This window comes from Cupressus sempervirens, chromosome 2 (genome assembly GCF_028749045.1).
Source record: "Cupressus sempervirens isolate cs-2001-9-10 chromosome 2, ASM2874904v1, whole genome shotgun sequence".
NCBI classification, from domain to species: domain Eukaryota; kingdom Viridiplantae; phylum Streptophyta; class Pinopsida; order Cupressales; family Cupressaceae; genus Cupressus; species Cupressus sempervirens.
The window spans coordinates 348,954,568-348,973,200 of NC_143119.1; the positions used below are offsets into that span (position 1 = coordinate 348,954,568).

At 33.4% G+C, this 18,633-nt stretch overlaps 1 protein-coding gene across 2 annotated transcripts; it reads left to right on the forward strand.

The window, feature by feature from the left end:
• Positions 1-1,458: 1,458 nt before the first annotated feature.
• On the forward strand, positions 1,459-4,308 carry LOC149572569 (uncharacterized). Of its 2 annotated transcripts, none has more exons than XM_089813670.1 (6): positions 1,459-2,085; positions 2,175-2,356; positions 2,436-2,518; positions 2,833-3,096; positions 3,340-3,475; positions 3,596-4,308. In XM_089813670.1, the coding sequence occupies exons 1-6, from the start codon at positions 1,528-1,530 to the stop codon at positions 3,795-3,797; spliced, it is 1,425 nt and encodes a 474-aa protein (XP_089669796.1). In that variant the 5' UTR covers positions 1,459-1,527; the 3' UTR covers positions 3,798-4,308. The 2 variants fall into 2 exon arrangements, with proteins under 2 accessions (XP_089669796.1, XP_089669795.1); XM_089813669.1 differs by having other exon boundaries at positions 1,498-2,085; positions 2,433-2,518.
• Positions 4,309-18,633: the final 14,325 nt, after the last annotated feature.

Here is an 18,633-nt window from a genome sequence, read left to right on the forward strand (position 1 = left end):
CTATCAACTGACTATTAGCTAATTAAATAGGTAAGAAAATTAAAATTTTAAAAAATAAATTAGATTATAATGCTTGCACAAACAAAAATAGTTTATTAATTTTGTTAGAGGAGCGATTGCTAATTTATATGGACCATTCAACTTTATAAACTAATTATTATTATTATTTTTCAGTTTGAACTCTATGAATATATAATAAATTGGATTTTTTACATTTTAAATATATTATATTATTTAATTCATAAATTTTCTTTTTCACTACTTTAATATTCTATTGAAATTAATTAATTCACTAAAGTTTCTCTTGTGTATGCTTAATCTTAGTCAAATTAATCAAATCATATACATTTTCTTACTTACAAAATTAATGTCTTTGTAAACAAGTACCATATAATGATTAGTACTTGCCCATAGTTTTAGTATAAATTTAATTTTCATTTAATAAATTTATTATAGTATATAAAATATTTAAATTAATAAAAATATTATATAATATTTTATCATAATAATAATGGTAGTATTTATTAAAATATTATATAATATAAGTATATAATAGTTTTAATTAAATGAAAAATAATAATTTGAAAAATATAATATTAAATTTTTTTAAAAGTATCAAAGTATCATGTTTTACGATCCAATTTAATTATTAAAAATATAACTCTTAAAAACTATCATGTTTTACAATTCATGAAATCTCGAGCCATATAAGAGTTAAAATGATTCATCCAATCAAATCATAGAAAAGTATATTATATAAATTATTAAGTTAAAATCTTGCATCTATCTATGCACAATTTATTGATTCTATAATTAAATTTAACAATAACAAATTTAAACTATTTGAAAAAAAATAAAATTAATCACACTTAACCCATGAAATGCAAAAAGTATCGCAATAATACATTGATGCTTAGTGAAATTGACCTACATCTTATAAATCTCCCCAGACATCATCATTAGTAAGAAAGTGATTGTATTTAAAGTTGAAAATACATTTTTTCAATATATTAATGTATTAGATAAATTATATTAAATCTATATAATTTACAATATTGTGACAAGTACACATTATTCAAATATTTCAATCCTTCATATGTTAAATCAATTATATATAATTTTAATATATAATTTTAAAATAAATATAAAATTAATTGAAATTTGAAGTTTTGACCATTGTAAACTCTTACAATATTTGCATTGGCAAGCTTCCCTTAAACAAATTCAAAATGAAGAAACATAAATGAAACACAAATTATTTTATTTCCTTCATTGCATGCATCTCTCCACTTTATCCTTTATTTCCTTAAGCTGGTCATAATTAATTCTTGCCACTATATTTAAAACTTAATACACTTTGAATGGCATAAATGAAATAGAATCTAATTCCTTCACTCTATATTTTCCTACTTCATCTGAGATATATAGCCATCTCTTGTTTTTATTTTACCTACCTCGTATATATTGCAAATTTGTGTTTATATCAGAGGCATTATAGGTGGAGAAACATGGGCCTCACAAAAGGAGATGATTAGTTACTATATGGTACCCCCACTTTCAATATCCATCTCTTCTCTGAACGGCCGGTTTTTATCCCCTGATCTCATTTTGTGGGCATTGAAAACAGGGGCTAAAACAATGTCCTCCACTTTGGAAATCGATGAAATGGAAGTGTCAGAGAGAGGACCAGACTTGGACATTGTAATTGCAGGAGGGGGATTGGCAGGTTTGGCTGTTGCCCTTGCCCTTCAACACAGAGGTATTGAAGCCCATGTCTTCGAGTGTCACCCATATTTCAAGACTGATACGGCCACTGCAATTGGCATCGGCCCCAATGGCGTCGCTGCTCTTGAAGGGATTATGCCCGGCTTGAGCTCCATCATCTCCCAAGCAGGCACTTACACAAATTATATTAAGCTCACATATTATAGAGACGGTGAGGAAGATCCGCCAAGGATAACAAATGTACCGCCCAAAGAACATATCACTGTTAGGTGGAAATCTGTGCAGGAAATTCTGGCAAGTTTAGTTGATAATAAAAGAATTGTGTTCTCCCATAAGCTTATAGGGTATCGCCCTTCTAAGGTCCGTCTCCCTCTCTCTCTCTCTTTTGCTCTGTTTTTGTTGTATTTTTGGGGAGAAAAAAATTGATTACGTACTGTATGCAACTGCAGGGCGGCGTTGAGGCCTATTTTAGATGTGGAGATGCCTTGGATAGGATTAAGGTCATTTGGACTAAGCTTTTGATTGGGGCAGATGGAATACGGTCTGCTGTAAGAAAGCAGATGGTGGGGGATTCTCCAAGGTACCTCAATTTGGTGCATTGGAATGCATTGCTGTACAACCCGGATCTCAAGTAAGCATTTACAATTAGTTCTGGTTCTCTATCGCATCCGTTTTGTGTTTTACCCTTACTTGATCATGGGTTTCAGCAGAGTTTATAAGGGCATAGAAGAGGGTCAAATTGTTGCCCGGACAATGGAGAATATGCAGGCTCACAGCATTATAGCCCATGCAGGTACCCATTTAGCTTTTGAATAGAGTTTTAGGGAACCATAATCCACAGGAAAATTCTTATATAGTTGCTGCAAAGAAGGGCATTAATTTTGCGTGTTAGGTTTTTATAGAGGCTCCAAATGGGACTGTTTTCCTTGTTACTGAATTTTGATTGATGACTTAGTTCAGTGGTAAGTCTGCACTTGCATTAGTAGTGGCCTTATATGCGTGCCTAAATTCCTGACTTAGTTTAGTGGTAAGTTTGAACTTGTATTACTAGAAGTATTTGTACGTTTACGTGGGTGCCTAAATCTCTGACTTGATCAATACTTACAGGGGATTACACTCTGTGGGTTCTCCGTACGAAAGATGAATCAGAGGATTTTGCAAACTCAATGGCAGGAGGACGAGGCGGCATTGGTATCCCTGGTTGCAAAGGTCGTGCTCTTAAACAATTGGATGGCCTTGAAGGATGGGATAGTGTTCGAGAAGCTATTGATGTAACCAGTGAGGACATTATTTCAGAAAGGAAGATCATGGACAGGTTGCCCTTGGATAAATGGAGTGATGCAGATGGTCATGTCCTCCTCATTGGTGATGGTACTTCCTATTTTCCTCTTGACTCTTATTTCATTCTTCTTCGAATCATAACACCCATATGAATAATAGTCCGAATAATGTTGGTTTCCTGCAATGTGAAGCCTGAATTAGTTCTTTAACCCTTTTCGGGGGCGACTTGCTAGTTACAGACAAACTTCATTTACCAGTGAATGTTTTTTTGTGTTTAGATATAGAGTTGAAGGAATTGATTGTTTAATTGTTGGCAATGGTGGATTCATTCAGCTGCACATGCACAGTATGTTGGGCCAGGACAAGGCGCCAGGACTGCATTTGAAGATGCCCATCAACTCTCTCTTCTTCTTCAAGCTGCAAGTCGGCCATCTTTCACAGAAGAAAGCATTAGAAATGCTGTCAACAGGTAACTTACCAGAAAGTGGCAATGTCTCATAGATTTAGTGTGAATGAGCTCCTTGGACTCGATTGAGATCTATATATAACAGAATACCATTAGCAACTTCTGATTGTGAAAGATTAGCAGGTTTGAAGAGATAAGAATTCCTCGGATGAAAAAGATGCAGCAGTTCGCAACCTACGCCACAAGACTTCCAAAATTTCAACCTGAGTGGTACCAGAATTTGACAATGGAAGAAAGAATGAGAATGTATGGGGAATACTCGAAATGGGTTCATTCATATCCCGACAAGCAAGAGGGTGACCCTGACTCCACCTATTTCAAGTGAATATGTTTCTATACCTGCTAACATTCCTGCCCGCCAAGTAAGAGCTTCTTGTATGTTTAAGCTTTGTAGGAGGAGCTGAGTAAGATTCTCAAATTAATCGTATCTTATCCATTTAGACCAAAGCAAGCACAGAGCTTGCAATTCTACATTATTAATAAATAGTTTAGAAAATGCAAAGCAGCAGCTATCTCAACTGGAATGGATGCACCGCCTGTATACCAACGAATTTGAGATGCTTCGGTGAACCCCACACTAAATATAACTCCTAAAGTGAAATCATTTAGTAGTAATATTGTTTACTTTGATAGGGAAGTCGGTAGTCAGAAAACATCAAAGTGGAAATTTGTTCTGTTAGAAATTATATATGGAAATTAGAAAGTGATTTCTATATGTGCCCTTGATCTAATATTAATGTAGGAGTGGTTGTATAATTTGCAAGAACGATTGTGGTTGTATAATTTGCAAGAATGATTAAATGTAGTGTTGGATTGAATGTTTGTTGATTTCTAAATGAGGTTTTTTCAATCTAACAATTCTAGTTTTTGTGTGTTCTTTAGGAGAATACTGAACATCAAGGTTTATGCTTTCATGAGTCAACTCTTATATATATTAGTTTTATATTATTAAAAATAATTAGAGACAACCAACAAATAATCAACAAATTTAAGATGATGAAACGATTACTTACAATAATAAATTTGTATGGTTTGAAAGAGAAAGTATATTGAAGGATGATATGGGTGTATTTTTAATGATTTTCTTGTGCATATCTTCATACTTAGTGCTGAGTAAAAATTCAAATTTTAAAAGGTTTCAGATTATTGGGAATGATGGAAAAGAATGGGTTTGGGGTAACAACAGTTGGCATGTGATAACTAAGCCAACATGTGACATGGGCATTCATGAGAGAAAAGGCCTTTATGAGTACTTAGTGTAACCCATTTTTTTGCATAAGTGTGACTGGATTAATATTTGCCTTCAGTTTAGAGTTTTGAAATAAGAGAGAATTCTGGTGAAGGTTGTAGATATGGGAAAGCGAGGGGGCAGGGGGCGGGGAGGGGGCCAAAACTTTTGTGTATTGAGCCTACAATGATTGAGGAAAGTGCCCGTAAACCCCTAATTTGGTACATGCTTAAAGAGGGTTGTTTGGTCCCGTTAATGGAGGCGTTGAATGGCTTTGATGATAGTTGTTCTCAGTAATTTGTTAACTCCTAGGAGCATAAGAAGGTTACAGTTAATGGTATTACATTCCAGATTTCTGAGGAAATTATCTCCTTGGTGACGAGCCTAGCGATGAAAGGGAGAAAGTGGCAAAAGGTGGCTAGGGTTGTAGATGAAGTTAGCTTAAATCGCTTCTTTCTGGAGGGTGAAGAACCCATTTGCCATCATAGAGGGTTTTCGTAGGAGAAATTTCCAAAGCCTTGGAATGAAGTTTTCTTGGTTCTAATGAAGTATTTAACCCTTGAAGGGAGGTTTGATGTTTGTTATTGTTGTCATTTTCCTCTTTTGAATCACTTCTACCATCGTGATTATATTTCTATTCCATTCTTTCTATTACATGAATTAGTGTATACGGTTTCTGATGTTAAGGAGAAGATGAAAAAGGGGGTTAATTATACTATCTTCCATCAGAGGTTGATGTTCCATTTTTACCAATTCCACCTGGCCATGTTACCCCCTAGTATTGTGGAGGTTGATATCCCGGCTCTTCATAACCCTCGCTCCCACCATATTCCTCTAAGAATTACCAACCCTAGAGCCCCTACACCCTAACCTTCACCAAGTGGGTCCCCTAAGGAGAGGAATATTTCCCCCCTAGTAAAAATAAAAAATGAAGAAAGGGAAGGAGAAGGAGTTTGAAGACTCGGAGGATGAGGTGAGAGGTGGTAGGTGAAGACTTAGAAGAATTGCGAAAACTAATGCTAAAAGGAAGTTGAGGTCCATGGCCTCATAGGAGGAGGATTCAGATTCTGAGGGAATAACCCACCCCAAACAACGAATAAAATAGAAGACTTCAAACTATGGTGTGGGGAATGACGAGGAAAAGGAGGTGGAAGTCTCAAATTCTACAAGGTCTGGCTCGGGTGGTGTGGCTAAAGGAAGCAAGGAGATGACCCATGTCTTGGCCTCAATTACTATGGGGTGTGTGGACCTCATGCATGACTTGTTCCCTAATATGGTGGAAAGAGCTCCCTCACCTATGATGGTGTCTTCACCTACTAGGGTTATACCTAAAGATAAGATTATCTCTAATGTTGGAATTCTTTAGAAAAACTAAGAGGGGAGGAGGGGAAGGTGGGGGGGGGGGGGAGTGTGAATTAGTTATACAATGTCCAGATGTACAATTAAAACTATTCACAGCTTAGTGAACCCATATCCATAAAACATTTTCATCATGCATGCATCCATTAGATCATACAATCACTTCAACTTGTAGGTTACTATCAAATCAACTTTGCAAGAATGTAAACATGAAACATAATAGATTCAATAACACATTTGACACAATGATTTAATGTGGAAACTCAATTGGAAAAAACCACCAGTAACATGCTACTCATTCTCACTCTTCTGAAGTGATGCCCTATGAAAGGCCAACCCTATTAAAGGTTACAATGCACACTATTAAATGTGGCCTGGTTAAAGGATTTCAATCAAACTGTTAATAGTGAGCCTTGTTAGAGGACTTTAGATCATTCACTTGGAATGTCACCCAGTTAAAGGATTTGCAAATGACTGTTAGGTCAACCTTAATCCAAAGGATTTACCCTAGACTAGTACAATGATTAGAAAGTAAAAATAAGGCTTGATCTGATAACAACTTACAACGCACTTGTAGATTACATATCTCTATTTCAGTCCTCCATTTTGCTTGGCTTTCTCACACTTCAGCTCTGATAGCTTGTTCACTCTTCAAGCATCCACACCCTTAAGCCTTCTTGCTTTGCTTGCCAATGCAGTCTCTTCTCTTAGGTCACTGAATGAAGCAATACCTTAGACTCCTTGTCTTCCTTAGGTTCTCGCACATGACAACATTTGCTTCTAACCAACCATCTCTATAAATAGAGAATTAAGAACTTTTTTCATTCATCCTCCTTCATCCATTTTAGGGTTAGGTTAGATTAGGTAGGATTCAGTGAATCTACCCATCATTTCATTTCATTCCCTTCTAGAAACTTCTCCTTCAATTCTCTTTAAATTCACCTTAAAATAGTTCACCATGAATTCTGTACCACCAGCTCATCAATCTTATCTTCCACATAGTTCACACAATTCAAGGTATCAAACTTGTTGGCTCAGATTCATCAAATTCTCAATCTTTCTCATAATGCTGACACTTGGCATTAACTTTCTTCTGATGCTCGGCTCATATTGTGTTGTTCGGCATCCACTGTTAAATCACTTAGCATGAACTAAAGTTTACTAGTGCTTGACATCAACTAAACTTTACTTGGCTTACACTATATCATTCAGCTTACAATGAAATTGACTTTGCTTGGCTCCAACTGATTCCCTACTCAACTTACACTAGCTTTGCTCGGCACCTACTGTGCAGAATGTTAATCTTGGCAGACAAACTTCATTTAACTTGTTCTTCTAACTTTAATAAGTGTAACCATCTTTTGCAACCTTAAGTAGATTATCAATGCACTATAATATCACTATCTTAACTAATCCTTGTACTCATTTTCCATATCATAACTCAACCTTTCCTCTAGGTGCTATTGTTACCTCATTTGATCAAATCTTATTCATCAATCAAATAAATGATAGTACTCAAATCATATAAGCAATTGTCTTACCAGCAAGTAGCAGGTTTGACATTAGTGACAAAGCAATGATTGAAACACATTTATCATGCTTGTATCAATTTTTTTTCAACATCTAACCCCCATTTTTGTAAGAAATTGACAAGGACATAGTGGATGGTAACCTGAGTGGTAAGCAGGAGGTCCCCAAGGAGGTATTCAAGTTGGTTGACAAAGAGCTAAGGGGGAGAGAGCACGCCCTAGAGGAAAGAGTAAGACTTTTGACAAAGTTCACCATCAAGGTGACACATGCAGTGGCCACTACTGTGAACCTGCTAATGGATAATCAAGAGGGAGACTTGATTCATGAAGACTCCAAAATGTTGTTTGATTTCCTAGCGAAGGATTGGGCCAACATCCTCCTTAAAGGGAAGGATGAGAAGAAGTCCAATTAGGACCTGCTCCCCTTGGTATTTTTGTGTTTTATGGTTTGTTGGTTCCTAAACTCAATGTCGTTTAAGGCGGTTATGCCTTTGTGTATAAACTTTTACAATTTAAGTAGTATTGTTTCAAGCAATAGTAGTAAGTTGTCTAGTAAAACTTTTTTAATGATCCTTTGGGTGTTGTTTTTCCTTGGATTAGCAGCAATAGGGGGGTAATTTTGTTTGGTGGTAATTTTTTGTTTGTAGGCCAGTTTATCTATTGCAAGGGTTAGCCCCCTTGTTTTGGCTGCTTTTTAATTCAAAAACAAAATTAAGATGATATCATGTAAACAAAAGATCAAAGATCTTTAAGCTATTAGATTTAGATGTTCTTTTTCAAATTTTAATCTCTGTTAGATGACTTTGAAATGGAATGAATGAGTGTTCTTAAACAAAGCGATCGAGTATATAAATTATATTATGTCGATTCATTGTAGGTAGTTTAGTAGTTCATAATTTAGAGTTTAGAATTTTAAAAGTGAATGGTTTAGTTATGATCCAATGTGATCACTAATAGATTTGGGAATTAATGATGCAAATCTATGAATCAATGATTGGGGGATTGGGATATGATAACATTGGTCATTTTTGTACACAATTAAGTCACTTGTAAACTAATTATTAGAATTGCAACACTATATTAAAGAACCCAAAACACAAAATAAAAGGGCATGGGTATGCAATTTTCACCATTGCATTTTAACATCACTTTGATATGCATGTAAACCAAACCAATAATAGAAGACAATATTTTCATATTGTAAAAGGATAGTTGAGTAATAGATCATTATTGAATTATTCTTATCTTTTGGTCTTAATTGAAATTTGCAAAATAAATAAAAATGTAAAGAGTAGCTTTTGCCTCACATTTTTAAATAGGCACAACCATAACATGTTTTAAAAACCCATCATTGAAAAGTCGGAAAAAGCAAATAGAAAATGTTAAGAGTTTTTGCTTGTTATGATAAACTTGATAAAACAACTCTATCCAAAAGAACTAGATGGATTAGTCTAAATACATATGAGATGTGAAAAGCCATTGTCTAAATATAAAAGATAATTTTAACACTAAAAACAACATACTAGAAAGTTTCCCATCTTTATAGAAATGTGTTATGTTTAGATACAATAATGAAGTTCTTTGTCTAGTATGAGACAAATAATTATGATTGTTATCATTAAAGTCAAAGACATAATGGATGCTCATTAGTCAATATTTATATTGTGGACTTTCACTATCCACAATTGTCCACTAAATGTGTCTCATGTTCAAAACCAACTTAGTCTCATGTTAAACCATTTTTAAGTCCACTTTCTAGCTACAAATTCTTTTTAAAAAATTATATATATACATATAGTATACATATATATAAGAAAAAAATGACGTGCATAAAAGAAACAAAATCTATAATATATTATTTCTTTTTTTAATATTATTTTCTTTCAAAAGTATATTTTATTCTTTTTATTGTGTCAAAAAGGAAAAAGAGAAATTATTAAAAAGGAACACAAACTAATTAAATTATCAACACAAATATATTTTTAATACTAACAAATAAGATTGTATTGATTTTGTAATTCTTAAAAAACAAATTAAATATTATTATTGAGAAAAATAATGTGAAACTATATTTCATTATTATATTCACTTTTTGTAAGATTGTCACTGAACATCTATTTTTTAGCTTTAAATGTTTATGGCCCTATCAGTTTGCAGGGTAAAAGGGAAGTTTGGTAGGAAATAGAAAATTTTATTAATCAAAGCAAGTTTTCACATATAACAATGGGTGGTGATTTCAATGCTATCTTAGAGTGCAGTGAGAATATGGAGGATCTCAATATGAATCACGATCTTAAAAAATTATCAATATATGGGTATATGCATAAATGATTTATGAACATGAGGCAGGGGATGTTAAATTCATCAACATCCTTTAGAAATTTATAGCCATGAGCTAGATCTTTCTTCTCAATGACCCCTTTACCCTCCTACAAGATTTTAACGAAGTCTCTTTTTTTCAACTTGAACACAACAGTGATCTGCATAGCAACATCTACAGTTATGAGTCTCCTTAGAGACTCAATAGGAATGCCAGCTCTTCCCTGAAAAAAATCATTATTCCTAAATTTCCAAATTAGCCAAAGAATATAAGAAGATAAAATACACCAGAGTAAATTGCACAACTTATTGTTGCATAGAATCTTGCTAGAAATGATGTTATGAACAAAAAAGTTTCCATCAAAAGCTAATCTAAACATATCTTAGATATCCTTGGCAAATGGGTAATGAAAGAAGACATGAAGGACAAACTCATCTTGTTGACACATAGAACAAATGTTACTGATCCCCCCAGGTTTCTTAAAAGGCAGTTTGTGAAGCCATATTTTCCATAGAAAGTGAATGATCTCAGGTTCCATTGGACCTGACCAGAGATTGAGGAGATACTTTTTCCAAGTCTGGGGATTAAGGGAAAGGTTCCAATAGGTATTAAGATGGTCTAAGATGACGATACTGAAGGTGAGGGTGGCATAGATAGATTTAGATTTAATAAGTTGAAGGGGAGAGGAGTCAAGCCAAAGCAATTGAAAATAAGAGGAATCTAAAGAACAACGTAAAATTACATGAGACAACTGCCTCCTAAATAGCATTTTTAACTATGCATTATGAGTGAGGGAATCCTAGGGCATTTAACATAATGAGTCCAAACTTCCATTCCACCCTATCATAAGCCTTCTCATAATCAATGAGGAGTATCCCAACATTCTGACTAGAGAATTTGACCCAATCTAGAGCTTCCTAGCAAGTGATTAAGTTTTCTAGAATATATTTTCCTTTGACAAAGTTAGTTTGTGTTATGTTAATAACTTTAGGGAGGATATCTTCCATTCTGGCAAATAAGATTTTGGCTACAGTTTTATAGGTCACATTGAGCAGTGTGATTGGCCTCCAATTTTTAATTAGAGTCTTGTCACCTCCTTTAGGAACCAACTTAATGAGTTCTACATTGATCTCTACCCCTAGGGATCCTTTGGATAGAGAAAAATCATATAGATGCTTGAGTTCATGATTGATCCAGTCCATATTTATTTTGAAAAACTCAACTGGTAGGTCATCAAGGCCCGAGGCTTTATCTTTGGCCATGATTTGAATATCCTTTTTAGTCTCTTCAAGGTTGATTGGGGCTTCAAGAGATAAAAAGTCCTCGTCTGAGAGTTTCTTAGGGATAATGGTATATATATTATCTCTAGCCTCTTGCCATGCAACATCCATCATATGCTAATTTGAACAAGGCCTTATAGTAATTTGTAAAGGAGTCAAGGATTGCCTTAGGCTTAGCAAATCTCTCCTTCCTCATATAGACCATCACTTTTATATTTGGCCTCCTTAGATTCTAGAACTTGAAAGAAGAATTTGGAGCCACTATTTCCCATTTTTAACCAATTGAGTCTAGATGTAACTCTAGCCCCTTTTGCCCTATTGGTTTGTAATTTTCTAAGGTTGTGCCTAGCTTTGGCTACTTCTTCCACTACTTCCTCATTAGAGGGATGTGACTAGACATAGGCTTCAGCTTCATGAAGGAAAGAGACAAGATCAAACTCCTAAGCCCTAACATCTTTAGCTTTTTTCCTTCCCACTATCTTAAAAAGATTTTGGCAAGAATGAAGATTTTGAGTTCACTTATTGATTGGGTCATTATGTTGGCAGATTGAGGAGATATACCAATTTATGATTTGGACAATAAACTGGACATAATGGTCCTCAAGGAGGGATATTTTGAGCACAAAAGAGTTGGGCTTATTAGGAAGCAAAGTGGGTCGACCAATTCTAAAGATTTTAGTCATGATGGGGTGGTGGTAAAAAAGAGAGAAGGGTATCACTTGGATGAGATTATCCCCCTAAGGTTTAGAACAACTGAACAAATCTTTATTATAGTACACCCTATAAATTTTGCAATATATTTTTCTATCTTTCTATAAATTAGACCATGTGTACCAAATACCCTTAGAATGAGATTTCAACCCATCAAGGGGCTCTATGAGGTTAAGTTTACTGATTAATCTATTCCATATGTAATCTTCATTAGTATTCCAATCAAACCTAAGGTCACCACATTTATCTTGAGCATATTCCACCATATTGAAGTCACCTGCCAAGATCCAAGGACGATTAGGCAGGGATAAGAGTCATTGCCAAAGATTGACTCTATCATAAGGATCATTAGGGGCATATATTGAGCATACTCCAAACTCAAAATCATCCACTTGGAAGGAAACCCAAGTGGCACAATTACAAGGTGAGCATCCCTATTGTTTAGTAAGTTTCTTCCATTTAGGGATGACCATAATTGAGGAGCCTCCTTTTCCTCTAGGATGTTTAGTGGAGAAGGTTGTTGCATCTTTCTAGATAAATTTCAAAGCAATATCCAATGTGAAGCCAACAACTTTTACTTCTTGTAATAGAATGATGCCAACTTCCTTCACCCACCTAAGGAACCTTTTTCACAATGTATTAAATCCTATAAGAGGATTCTAGCCCTCTTACATTCCAAGAAGCCAACTTAATTTTGTCCATCATAGCCAATTATTTGTTAGTTTCCATGGGGGATTAGAATCCTCTCTAACACTCAGGGAGCTTCTCCCTAGAAACTTTAAAGGGCTTAGGATTACCTTCTAATTGTTGGGGCTTCCCTCTCTTTCTTCTAAACACTTCCCCTTTAGCAAGTAGTAGATGGTCATTTTTTCCATGTTTTTTCTTCTTCCTTTCCTTATGCTCAACTTGGAAGACAAAAGAATCTATTTCATCTATACTTCATTCCTTGGACTCTTCCCTCATTCTTCCATTTGTGAGAGAACTTGCATGTACCTTCTTCTCAATCTGATTGATACACCTTTGGGGATTGACATCAAAATTCTCAATAGCCCTTACTGCATGTAGGTTGGCTTGCCCAATGTCTAGAGAGGCGATAAGAATGAAAATAAGGGAAAAATCATTCAACCTTTCTTAAGGAAGAAAACTATCTATAGTCTCAGGAATTTGGGGTTCCCCAGACTCAACATCTACCTCCACCCCCTAGCAACCTCTGGGATCCTCCATAGGGGTGTTAGCAGAAGGAGGTGTAGGCAGAGTATTACCCTAGATGGGAACAACGGAAGAGTATGAATTTATCTGAGAGGAAGTAATCTTGTGATTCATGGCTCTTTTATTAATTCTTTTGAGAGCCAAATGTTGGGCATTTAAATGGGTATTGGTTGAGAAGAGGGCTTAGAACTAAGGCCAAAGTTTGATTTTGGGGTCTCAGTTAGAGTTTCCTATTCAATCTGAAGGGTCAGAGAGTTAACCAGGGTAGGGTCGTTGGAGGCTTTGGAAAATTATTTTTTGACATTGTCCAAAGAAGCATGGATTTTGTTAGCATCTTTCAACCAATCCTTATTAGGCAAGAAAACCTATGAGAGTTTTAGGTTTTAACACAAACAACATATTTTAGATTTGAGGGGGGGGGGGGGGGGGGGGGGTTTGTAACATATAGAGTTTGGGGATTGGAGGGGATTGAATGAGGTGGTGATTTCTTCTTCAAAATAGGGAAATTTGTCCTTTTATGACCTTTTTTGCATAAATAACATGCATTAAGCCCTCCCATCTAAGAGATTTGGTAGCTTTTAGGGGATTGATCAATGTCTAGGCATATATTACCAGGAGCTTCAACACCAGGGTATGTCGACAATAGAACACACACATGTGAGTTTGGAATCAACATGTTTGAGTGGTCAATCCTCAAGACCCTACCAATTGGTTCTAAGAGTTGAGGAATGAAGTTCCAAACAAACAGTGAAAGGTTACTAACCATAATCCATCTCAGACTTAAAAGGGCTAAATTATCTTCATTAATTACATCTAGGGACCAAGGCAGGATATGAAATTCACATCTACCCACTTTCCAAAATTGTTGTTCCACAAAAACTTTTTGAGATTCTGGGTTAGAAAATATCAAGCTAAAGAGACCTTTTAGAATCATCCAGAAAAAGGAGTATTCCCTAGTTTCTAGCCCCAAACCTTGAGGAGCCAGTCGTTCAAGAAATTCCTTGATGGAAAATTGTTTACATCCATAACAACAAAAAAATAGCGCAATCCATAAGTCTACCCTTTTCCTTACAAAGATCTACCTTCATTTGTTCATTAGGACTAATGATGAAATTAGGGCAAGCTAGGACCTTACCTCTAGTTCCTTATGTTTGGGCAACAACAACATCGGTGATGCTTGGTCAAGGGACCTAATAAATTTTGTTCTCGCTGAGATGACCCAGGATCCTTGAAGTGCCTACTTGAAGGGCCTCCTGGTGGTACCTTATTCTTATGTATTACATCCTTGTCCATGATCTGAGATTCATTGAGAGTTAGATTGCTCCTGGTAGCCATTCACATGAAGAGAGGGTTTTTCAAATGAGTTCAAAGGCAATGATAAAACAAGAGCTCTATACGAGCTAGAGTCCCTCCCTTTTGACATATAGAAATTTAAAAAGATTAAAATTTTGATATTATCAATTAAATTATAAAAATATTAAAAATGTAAGTAATTGAAAATTAAAATTCTAAAAAATATATTAGAAAAATGATAAATTACAGTAGATTACAAAAGTGTTATAAAGTTTTATTTTTGTTATTTTTTAAATTGAAAAAATAATTTTACTTCCAACAATATAGATACTAAGTACTAATTAATAAAAAATTAGAAATTAAAGTATCGAAATATATTTGAGAAATTAAAAAAAATATTGTAAAAATTAGAATGAGTACAGAGGTGAATTTCACTTTATTGAGATAATTGATGTGACAAAATTGTGAATGTAGTAAACTCCGTAGAAATCTTGCACTAAAAATTTAGAACTTGGCTATCTTTCGTAAAAAATAAGAAATAGATTTATTTGATGGTTAAAACATAATTATCAAGTAATTAAGAGTATAAAAGTTAATAACATAATTTAGTCTCTAGATAGTTAAAAACATAACTAAGCATCAAACATTATTTTCATGGTTTAACCAATTTAAATAAAATTTAAATTATTTATTTTATTGAGAGGACCACTCTTTGTTGATTATATGTTTCTTAATTTAATTATGAATTGTTTCTTCATATTTATAGTAGAAATAAGGTAAAATGATTAAAAATAAGTCAAACAAGGTAAAATCATAGCCAAACACAAAAGTGTTGAATATAAAATAGAAAAATAAATTATATAAAACTGTTGAACATTTTTAAACTTATCATACAATTATTATCTTTGAAATATGCTATATTATAATGAAATGATATTTTAAAATGTATTATTTATACATGTGTACTTCATGCACTTATAAAGTTAAAATATCTAATTAAATATTAATATAAATTATATATCAATATTTTAATAAATAATTAATTTTACCACAAAATGTTGGAATGGAATGATTAGTGATACTTAAGAGTTGAGCTTTGCAATTCAAAAAAAAATACACCTAAGGCACTTCACATGTAAAATATCTAATCTTTGTTAATCAAATACATTACCAATAAAATTTAATGGAGCAATATGCATTGAGTGAAAAATAAATAGAGTTCGCATGTAGGTTTCACAATAATTTTTGGCTCAGTTGATAACGATTTTTATTCATAATTGATAAATTTGGAATTAAATACGTATCAAAGAGATTTGTATAGCAGAGGAAACAATTAGATGATAGTCTGATTTGTTAATGACAACTGGCACGACCTCATTCGTCACAATAAGTTGATCCTTATCATTTGTCTGCCACATTCAATATATGTATGCATACAACTGTTGTTCTGTACAAGTTTTCACCTCTTTTTTTTCATCCAAAATCCTGAAAACCCTAGCAAAATACGATTTAGCCAATCAAAAAAAAGAGAAAAAAAAAAGTGAAAATTAATAATTAAATTATTGCACCAGAAACCTTAGAGTATAAATATTATTTAGATGCACAAAATTAATGAATTGAGCATCTGGGAACATTAGTTCCCTGCCTTTATATAAGGCAGAGACTAATAATGCCATTTCTTGGCAGTGATTTCTTTCTAGAGACAAATGGGGAGTTCATGCCACGCCTGGGAGACATAGAGGCCATAAATGGTCATACCATGCAATAAAGAGGGCTATATGGTCTCTGAGTTGTAGCTCCCTCTTTCTCCTTTCGAATTTTAACTGTTTTCATAATTATATTATAATTAATATTAACACCTAGTAAATACTCTTTTAATATAAACTTAGCTTTTAGACTATAATAAATTTAATACTCTAAATACATCAATAATTATTTAAAAAAGATAATAGTTCACACTACCAATAATACAAAGAATACCAAAACTCACATAAACAAATTAGGATGATTAGATATTGTCACTTTGAAAAATCTCAATAAGGTACATACAAGACTAGGTAATTGTCCTTACATAGGACAATGTCTTAGGTCAGTTTTGGATTTGGGTCATTTGGTTACCTCTCTTATATCACCATCGAGACATATGAAGGCACACACATACCTATCAAGCCATGTGTCATAATCAAATGTACAAAAATAACATAAATGCATATATTATATGTTTGTGAATACAAACAATGGAGATATAATTGATACATTGTATGAGCCTCACAAGCGAGTAATATTATATCCTCCCTCTTCATACAAACACATTATGTAAATATCATCAGAATCATGTATATTAAACAGGTCAGTATCCTTAGTCATCCTCAATAACATTATTACAACCACATGTAAGACCAAATTAATATATATTATAAACATAAAACATAACCATCATCAAAATATGATCATAAGGATAATATAGTAATGGATTAAGCATATCAATATATCCACCATAAAAATATATCATCTAATAACATCTTCGCCAAGTCATTATACCAAAGCATTACAAATAACCTAGCACACATATCAAAGTAAAAAAAAGGTCCCAACTTGTACATAAGTTGAAATAAAAACATATGGAAGGGTATTACATCCAACCTTTTATCGTGTTTGGTATGCTAACATTCTTATATTTGTCTTGTAATCTCTTCTTTCTCTCTCTTTAACTATAAATGTTTGAGTTTGATTTGAGACATCAAGGAATACATGACTTGATTCAAACTAGAAACTATGCATGACAATCATTTTTTATAGGAACATTAGCACAGAGAGAGAGAGAGAGAGAGAGAGAGAGAGAGAGAGAGAGAGAGAGAGAGAGAGAGAGAGAGAGAGAGAGAGAGAGAGAGAGAGAGAGAGAGAGATGGTGATTGCCTTAGGAGAGGAGTGCAAGTATATAAAGTATAAATATCCTACCAACAAACTAGGCAAGATGATACATCCATAATCCACCTATGCACATAAGTATGATTAATCCACCATTTTTGACCAATCAAGCATAACTTAGAATATGAGGAAAAGGAGTATGTCTTCACAAAACTACTCAAGTTCAGTGCACCATAGAAATAAGAGGAGAATACCTTGTGTAAAAAATCTTATTGTAAATAAGGGTACAAGATGAAAAGTACAATTCACTACCACCTCTTAATAATTTTAAGATAAGAATTATAATCTTAACAAATTTCTCATCTACAATTAAAACTTCTTTTGGCCTTTTTAGGTCATAAGTTAGTGTTCCATTAACATCAACTAGCTCAAACACATGTGAATTAGAATGGGTTTAATGAAATAGACATCCCAAATTTTGTAAGTTCTCTATCACTTAGTTGTAGTATGATCATTAAACAAATAAAAGCTACAAGCTTCCCCACATGCTATGTCCAAGAGTTTGATGTTAATAAAATGGAACAATTTGTGAATGATTTTCATGCAATATATGTGAAGTTATCTAAATTTTGTACCTTCTTGAGGGAAATGTTATGTGATGCATACTTTGAAGAAGGCAATGCCCCAAATATTTGTTGTGCATTTCAAAGTTATATTATATTAGTAATATCTATCATGGTACTATTGTATCTCCCTTGTTTGTAATTGTTGTATCTTATCTCCATAAAAAACATTCATTACTTTTTCATATGGTTCACAAAGAAGTGTTATTGGTCAACTTTAATTTAAAAAATGTAAGCATAATATAATTTTCATGATCTATAATTTAAAATATTTCACATTACATTTGTAGCTTTACCCTTGTTTTATTGTGTAATTAAATTAGACATTTAGTGCTTAAATTGTATACACATCATTTATTCCAATTCAATTAAAAAAAAATACTATAATAACTATTTACAAGTTTAGCAATCTATATTTTAAAATTCTTCATATAAAGATCCTACTTTAACCCTACTTTAGAGTGTGATATGAATGAATTTACTTATATCCTCATCTATAGTCTAATTATCAACCTTTTTAAATAGCTAAATTTCAATAAGTTTATTTGAGTAGTTGATTTTATTTATTAAAAATGGTACATTTCCTAGCTTAATATCAAACCTATCTTTAACATTTAAATTGTTTTTATAATCTTAATAAATTTACTTATATTTCCATTTATATTCTAATTCTCACAGTTTTTAAATATTAAATTTCTTTTTGTTTTTGTGGGGAGCGGGCGGCTTTTATCCTCGGATTTC